The sequence below is a fragment of the Pollicipes pollicipes genome, unplaced genomic scaffold (assembly GCF_011947565.3).
Source record: "Pollicipes pollicipes isolate AB1234 unplaced genomic scaffold, Ppol_2.1 Scaffold_4740;HRSCAF=5597_pilon_pilon_pilon, whole genome shotgun sequence".
Taxonomy (NCBI): Eukaryota; Metazoa; Arthropoda; class Thecostraca; order Pollicipedomorpha; family Pollicipedidae; genus Pollicipes; species Pollicipes pollicipes.
This window is the reverse complement of record NW_023596545.1, coordinates 15,710,419-15,718,755: the sequence shown is the minus strand read 5'-3', so window position 1 is coordinate 15,718,755 and position 8,337 is coordinate 15,710,419. Positions and strand designations below refer to the sequence as shown.

The 8,337-nt window shown below is 55.8% G+C and overlaps 2 protein-coding genes across 2 annotated transcripts in view; one reads left to right on the top strand and one right to left on the bottom strand.

The window, feature by feature from the left end:
• LOC119097975 (BRCA1-associated protein) overlaps positions 1–2,936 on the top strand; it is a gene marked incomplete at its 5' end in the record, with an annotated part of 34,369 nt that extends 31,433 nt beyond the window's left edge. The window contains 2 exons of the mRNA XM_037220911.1: positions 1,493–1,648; positions 2,595–2,936. Coding sequence (XP_037076806.1) covers positions 1,493–1,648; positions 2,595–2,696 — 258 coding nt within the window. The remainder of the gene's footprint in view (positions 1–1,492; positions 1,649–2,594) is intronic.
• Positions 2,937–4,962: 2,026 nt separating this feature from the next.
• LOC119097974 (phospholipase A2 isozymes PA3A/PA3B/PA5-like) overlaps positions 4,963–8,337 on the bottom strand; it is a 4,514-nt gene continuing 1,139 nt past the window's right edge. Inside the window, 4 exon segments of the mRNA XM_037220910.1 lie at positions 4,963–5,890; positions 6,472–6,495; positions 6,497–6,721; positions 6,948–7,163. Coding sequence (XP_037076805.1) covers positions 5,695–5,890; positions 6,472–6,495; positions 6,497–6,721; positions 6,948–7,163 — 661 coding nt within the window. The 3' untranslated portion in view covers positions 4,963–5,694.

Genomic DNA, 8,337 nt, shown 5'->3' with positions numbered 1-8,337 from the left:
TTACACAAATCGATACCCTGCTTGAGATTCTAGGCCACCTTACTTTGCCTCCAGCGGGTTGTGTTTACGACCGTCCACACCGGCTTCTGGGCGCCATGTGCTATGCGAACCCAATGGCAACAGCATCGGTCCTTACTATCTAGGTCGTCAATCGGCATGTCGATGAGCACAACAAATCAGAATATGCACGAATCGGTCGCATTTTCCTTGGGCTTATGTCATGAGAAGAACGCCACATATTACCGCTCACAGTATACTCCAAGTGGCGGCTCTACTACCAGCCATCAAATATGTGTGTCACGTGACGCGCTCGGCTCCCGAAGCACACCAAACATGTGGCGGTTCAGATTTCTGTACATGTACACCGAACCAACACAAGCCGCATCTGGTGCACACGATCCGTCTTGAGACAAGACTTGTGGTGGGCGGGCACGAGGCGGAGGGGCGGGGAGGGGCGTGTGGCGTTGTAGCGGCCGGCGCGCCCGCCCCAGCATCTGGCGCCCGTGCAGTTACGCTGCCGTGCCCCCTGCCCCTCCCCCGCGCCGTCCGTCTGGCTCTCCTCCCACGTCCTCGGCGTGACACTGCGTTCACGTGAGATGGAGGAGTTGGACGCCACGGTACCGGCAGCCGACGCTGAATCAGTGGTGACGACTCGGAAGTGGCGCTCGCACCGACCGCTTATCCAGTACGACGAAATGCTGCATTTATATGGGGAGATGCATATTGAAATCACGTCATGATCATGATCCCATGCAATTCCAGTCACGGCACGTGCCAGCATGGGCGGTTTCAATCCGAAACCTGCACATTGAGTTTTGGCCCGGTGCCGGGGCCAGCGGAGTTTAGTCTGTTTAGCCTGATGTTCTGATGCAATCTAAAATACATGTTCGGCACGTCGTTTCTTAGTGCTGGCCTAAGCACGAAGAAAAAGGCGCAGTCATAAATCGGATGGAATAAACATGCCAAACTCCGTCTGTCGCCTCTGTCTGCTTTTACTGCGGCTCAGTAAAACATTCTTTGCTGGGAACTTTCAGCAAAAATAAACAAACAATGCAAACAGACCCACATCTAAATAGCGTGATTTCGTTGCACTGTCCCCAGCGCTGCACGGCATTGTCTCGAGAGGCAGGTCGGTCCCCACTATTTCATTGTTCGCAATCTAGGTAACGGATATATGTATATATATATATATATATATATATATATATATATATATATATATACATATTTATATAAAAGTTGGGCCGTGTTAGCAGGTTTCGATTTGAGGGATCCATAAAACCGTCCGAGACACGTTTGGAATCAACGTCATTGTTTGAGACAGCAATTACGCATTGTCTTCTGACACAGGCATGGATGCACTGTTAATAAATATCATGTTAACACTGATGTAACAAATTATGTAACTGCCTCTGTAGGCTGTTTATGGAGACGAACGCAGCGTTACGGGTGAGACACTAACCAGGCCGTGAATGCGTGCCGGCCTTCACAGATCCAGCAGCTGACACAACGACTGAACCGGTGTCTGAAAGAACTTCAAGAGGAGCGCGAGATCAACAAATCATTGCGGGAAAACCAGACAGGCTGGCAGGAACGGATCCAACAGCTGGAGACCAGCCTGAACAGCATGAAATCCGAGAAAGACAAGGTAAGCTTGCCGAACAGAAGCGAACTAGAAACATATGGGGACGGGGTGGTATGGGATGAGGATGCGAAGAAGGCGAATGCCTGCGGGCAGCTGGTGTTTGTGCTCGTGAGTCGCCCCCCATCTGAGCGGGCACCCGCGGTGCTCGCACCCGAAAACGTCGTGATGCCGATAAATCGCACGTTTACTCTTCGCGCGCGGAATGATTATACAAAAATTGCACCGCTCTCGGTTAGAATTACAGACCACGTATGACATTGTTGATCGTCAAGACAGGGCATTGGCTTCGTGACGGCTTGCAGGCGCCCCCGTTTGGACAGCTCCGTCTGGACCCTCAGTCTGAGGTCCACGTCTTGATCCACGCCTGTTGCTGTCGGCAACGTCCGCGGGGCTGGTTCCTGCCCTCTTGATTACCTCTATGGTGGTGCGTGCGTGCGTGCGTGCGTGCGTGTGCGTGTGCGTGTGCGTGTGCGTGTGCGTGCGCGTGTGCGTGTGCGTGTGTGTGGTTGTGTGTGGGTGTGTGTGTGGGTGGTACGTGGGCACATGCGTGCTTGCGTGCGTGTATGTATGTATGCGGACGTGCGTGTGTGGGTGCGTGCGTTGCGCTGTTAAAGAGCCGTTTAAGTTTGTGCTTAGATTGTTCGTCGGCATGTTACTATTGTCCTGGAAATTCCATGTAGGACGTCCTTTCATAACGTTGCCGCAGACCTAGCTGAGATATTGTCCAGTCGGTCGGTTTACGTTCTTTGTGTCTGGCTGTAAGAGCTTTCTCTTGTGTGGAGTGCTCCCACTGATCAATGCACCTAAACGTTATTCGTGGACGTTTTTGTCCGCCTTCCCAGCCATCCGACATGTCGAGATGTGCTCTTCAAGTTGTGCCTGTTGGTATGGATATCGTCTATCGTCCCCTGTCCCTGTGTAAGCTTGAGCTTGGCGCTGGCCGCCGCAGGAGGTATTGGACCTGAAGGAGCAGGTGCGGGACCTGATGTTCTTTCTGGAGGGCGCAGCAGAAGATCGCCAACGCGGCGCCCGATCTGCCAGCAAGAGCTGACCGAAGGCAACATCGTCGTGCCGGAGGGTACCGCCGGCCAAACCACCCGGTGCAAGACGAAAGAAACGCTAGCCGGCGACGTGTGTGTAACCTGTGATGCGCGAGTTCCGTGTTTGTAACTTATCCATCGTGACATGTTTGTGATCAAATGCTTTTACAATACGCCAGTGTCACTATCGTGTGCGACTGTGTGGGGAGCTGAAAATAGTTTGGAGATCAAAACAAAATCTATGTTTGTGATGAATAGAATTTTCGAGAATTCGTTTAGAGGCGGTAAAGAATGCGGGACATCGTAGAAGAATGTTTCACATTTGAAGATCTTGAAGCAAGCGTCAGACGTGATGAAACAAGCTCACTCATAACTATCGGTATACTTTTTAAGTGGAAATGACTGTCCTGGACTACACAATGCCCGGGTTAGTGAACATGCTCCTCGATGCGTCATGGTTTGATTACGTCAGCGTACCTTGCACGACATTAATTTAGAGCCAGTTGACCGTTATATCTGGAAATCGCACGCACGAACGCCAGACATGAACGCCTGGATTATTATGTTTTGGGGGCTTGATCGCCGCATGGGTCATGGAATGGCAAGATTTGAATGACCTTGCTGTGGCTCATGCATGCTAAGGTGACTGAAACACTCTCCCCGATATTCCTTCCTCCCTTGTCGCGGACGCGCAGCTCAAAAGTTAGAGGGGCTTCAGTCTTAAGAAGGGCAGTATTGTGAAGAGCACCGGAAGGTCTTCAAAATGGCTTTTTCAGTTCAAACCCCCAGATAAATGTGGAGCACTCCTAAGTATTCATGTTGTGATCACCCGTCATTCTTTCTCCAGTAATCAAGAAAGTCATTTGAACAATGTGCATTGGGCTGAGGCCCCTTAAAGCATAGCACTTGAACATCCATGCGATTTTCCCTATGTTTGTTTCGTGTTTTTTTACGTTGTCACCTAAGTTTTATGATGTAGTAGGCCGATGTGAAATGGGTCCTACTGCGGTCGGCACATATGAACCTAGCTATAAAGTGAGCTTAGCCCGTAACCGGTTACGCTCCACTCTGACCGGCCGGCCAGACCAGAGCGCAGACCTGGACACCTGCACTAACGGCCGGTCAGACCAGAGCACAGACCTAGACACCTGTACTAACGGCCGGCCAGACCAGAGCACAGACCTGGACACCTGTACTAACGGCCGGCCAGACCAGAGTACAGACCTGGAACCTCTACTGACGGCCGGCCAGACCAGAGCACAGACCTGGACACCTGTGCTAACGGCCGGTCACACCAGAGCACAGTCCTGGACACCTGTACTAACGGCCGGCCAGACCAGAGCACAGACCTGGACGCCTGTACTAACGGCCGGTCAGACCAGAGCACAGACCTGGACACCTGTACCAAACGACCGGCTACGCTGAAGCACAGACCTGGACGCCTGCACCAAACGGCCGGCCAGGTGAGAGCAGACCTGGACTCCTGAACCAAATGGCCGGCCAGACTAGAGCACAGACCTGGACACCTGTGTCGGACGGCCGGCCAGATTAGAGCAAAGGCCTGGGAACATGTACCAAACGGCCGGCCAGACCAGAGTACAGACCTGGACACCTGTGCCAAACGGCCGGCCAGGCCAGAGCACAGGCCTGGACACCTGTACCAAACAGCCGGCCAGACTAGAGTACAGACCTGGACACCTGTGCCAAACGGCCGGCCCGGCTAGAGCACAGACCAGGACGCCTGTACCAAACGGCCGGCCAGACTACAGCACGGACCTGGACGCCTGTGCCGCACAGCACGCCAGTGAACGGTCCGCATGGTGTTTAGGCCTTTTCAAAATCGATCTGCGGGAGAATGCGCCGGGCCTAAACAAATGAACGGACAGCCTGAACAAAGGCTGGACCGTGCAAACTGCACGAGCGTTTACGGGAACACAAATCCAACCAAATTTGTTAGGCATTTTGTAACTGTGAGGGTCACGACGTCCAATTCATATGCTATCGGGAATTAGTATCCTTTAAAGTACCCAAAAATGACCCTGCTCACAGCCGGCCATTTGAAAAGCAATGCTCGTGTACCGGCGGATAATTTCTGTCAGTGGACGTCCTGTCAAAGCATCACGAAAGGATAGCTTTCCTTCGCGCTGCCGTACCCTATCGGGATCGGTGAGCGAATGTACTTGGAATATACCTGGGTTCACCACCTTACTGTTCAGTCACATGTGTGATGGCTTCCACATCTGTTGTCATGCGTACGACCACGCACAGACCTCGGGCCCATATTGCATAATGTATTGGTGTTTTCGTACAAAAATAAGATGGAACATGCTGACCATTGGATGACGCAGTGGTCTCGACGACGGATGGACCCAGGAGCCGGCCAGTTCACTGAGCACAGTCCCGACCGCACATATGGGCGATGAGCTAGATGAACGCAGGTGAATGGGCTTGTGAGGATCGACCAGAACCCGGTCTGAGACGGCGCGGCGGTAGCTCGCGAGTACATGGCGGAGAGTGCGGATGCCGGCGTCGAGGGATCGGCGGGTTCGGCGCCGTCGCCGCCCGCCCCCCTCCCTGCGCTGGCCACTGCAGCCGGACTCCTCGCAGCGGCAAGCCACCAGCGATAATGGGTCTATCACAGAAACAACATGTCATGAATAAAGTGTCGGTGGCCGCTGCGGACCAGCGCGCGACTACGTAGCAGCAGCACGTCGAGAGGTGCCGCCACCAAGAACCTGAGCGACCCCAGGCCTCCTCTATGACCCAGTTACCAGGCTCCCTGGCTGCCACGACTCCGAATGCCTCTCCACCGCGCGTCCGTCGGGTGAACGTGGTGCCCAGTGTCGGCGACAGCCCGGGCTCTGTCGACCGTCCGGACCGATATCTGGCCGCGCGCGGCGCAGACTCCTCGGTCCCGACCCAGAGATCTGGCCGCGTGCGGCGCAGACTCGTCTGGGCACACGGCCGGTGACTAGCGACTCTCTCCACTCTCCAGCTTCCTGGAGCCAGCTAATACGCCAGCGCCGTCTTCAGAGCTGCTCGTTTGACGATCCGCTTCTCCTCGCACTCGTTGCCCCACCAGCTGCTCTTGACGCACTCCACTTGCTTCTTCAGCACGAAGCACTTGGTCTTGACGACGTTGAAAAAGATCTTGCCGACCATGTTGGCGGCGCCGGAGCCGGTCATCTTTAGGCATGTGTGGAACCTGGCGACAAATCGGCACAGCGTCACGTCTGACATCCCTTTTGGCATGCAACGCCCAGTTCCGCAGCCAACGGTAAGCAGAAATCGATGATCAAACGCTCACAATGCATGGCTGAACAGCTGCTCGAGCTCAAACATAAGCAAGGAGGCACCTAGGCCCGTGTCAACAGCGGGGCATACCATAATCATTGACGGTCTGGGATGTGTCGATGTCCAGTATCGGACGAAAGCGGTCGGATTTTGACCCGCACGTGGTAAACACAGACCCGCTGCAGATATTCCCAGAACAAGCCCGGTCAAATTCCAAAATGTTCACCGCCCGCGTGCATGGGGGCAGTGTGGCCAGTTTCCGACACCTCACTTGAACGGCTGAGACAGCACCTTATGAACAAACGGGGCGCAAAAATTATAACACGCAAAAGACGCCCACAGAAACGAGCTTCGCGTATATCCTCAAACGGGTATTACATGAGCACGTTAATGGCCCCGATGCAGACGCGCCCTACAACACCAAATCACCAGGTTGTCTGCGCGAAGCCCCCAGATGCGAGAGCCCCGCACCTCACGTCGCGACATACATACCTCTCGTCACAAGCGCAGTGGTTGAGTGGAGATACCCCAATTGAAGAGGCCATACTTCTCCTCGAAGGAAGCGATCCAGTAGGGACATTTTTTATCGTGGTGCCGGCAGCAGCGGTCGGCACCGGCGTACCCTCCCAGCGTGTTGTACGTAGTGGCCGTGTAGCCCTTGCCGCACCACTTGGTGCCGGGCACGCGGAGCACGTCCAGGATGTCGCGCCGGTGTCTGAGGGTTGGGGTGCCCCGGTGTACTCAACCGCCCCTGACGCGCCAGCGCGCGCGGTGGACCGGAGGTGGAAGGGCGGAAGAGGCTGCTCAGGACGGCGGCACTGACGACAGGGGCCAGCGCCGCATCCAAGCGCCGGCGGTGGGGGGGGGGGGAGGGGGGAGGGGGTGCTGCAGAGGACTAGGTACGTGATCAGCGGCAGCCTACCTTGCTCGTCGACGGGCCACGTGTCGCGAGCGGAGCGATGTCCTACCTCCGGTCACATCGGCAGTGCGAAATGGTAAAGATGCGAAAGTTGAAGAGGCCGTATTTCTCCGAGAGGCCGAGTATGGCGTATGGGCAATAGTCGTGGGAGCGACAGCAGCGGTCGACCGTGTGCAGGCCTCCGACGTGCGACATGGAGAGGGCCTGGGTGCCGTCGCCGCACCACTTGGTGCCCGGGAAGATGAGGCGCAGGTCGCGGCGCGTCCTGAAACGCGACCAGCGGCGTCTGAGCCGCCCGCGCGCAGCCGCGCCGGCCGCACGCCGTACCTCCGCGCCCGTCGCCACCTCGAGCACGGACACAGCTCCGGAGCGGCGCATCGGCGGCACAGAGCGGCCTCCAGTTAAAGCGGGAAGAAGCGGTCATCCCGCCGGCCATAGGCTCATAGTGGCGACCCGGCGAACATCCGGCGTGGTGACGCCGGCGTGGTGGTGCCATCAAAGCCACACGAGTACCATGAAGCCTTCCGCATGCCAACGCTGCATTAGTAGGCGCCGATGGGACCGCAAGATCGCTACCCAATCGCTGATTCTGCCCAGCGGATGTTCTTCCTAGCTTCCGAAGAACCACGACAGATGGCGTTATCGAGACCCGGCCACCTTACGCCGATTCCGGCGCCATCAAAACATTAGTGCCCTAGTTTGACAAGCGTGAGCTTTGTAGAAGCGCAGTAAAACTTCGAAGCAGACCGACATCTGTAGAAACACTGTACAATCTATCTTGTTAATGCTGTGTAAGTATCCCGACACGGATAAAAACCAACTAGCCCGGAGCGTGAATACCAGGTCCCAAAGCGACGTAGCCGACATGCAGTGGACGCCTACCAGAAGCCGAGGTTACGGACCCAGACAGACTGACAGAGGAGACGGACCCGCCCGCATAGAGCGGGCCGGCAGGAGCATACTGGACGAAGGTGGCGGTCGTGAGGGGGGCGGAGGTGAAAGGATAGTCCAGCCGCGCGCTGGCGCCGCTGCCGCCGTCAACACCAGCTCCGGCGAGGTGTTGCCAGGCGGATAGCAGCCCGACACCACCCCGCCAGAGTCCGGCGTCGAGGACGGCACGGATCCACAGAGCACACACAGAACACATTGAGAGGCAGAAGAAGCGAAGAGGCGCTTGAACAACCCACACAAGAAGCAGGAGATCTGGGCCGCTGACAACGCGGACTATGAGGTCAGGGCAAAGAGCCACAAAAGACCCCGCCACTGAGCACACACACAGCTCCCAAGTGCTGAACATTACGGGCAAACAAAAACAGTGACTGATTTTATGCCCCACAAACACGCAAATTACCATGCAGAAAGGCGAAAACCCAAGACACAGGAAGACTAGTTAGGCTGCTACAATTCATGTCCGCCGTTGAGCAGCCCTGTAAGCCTTT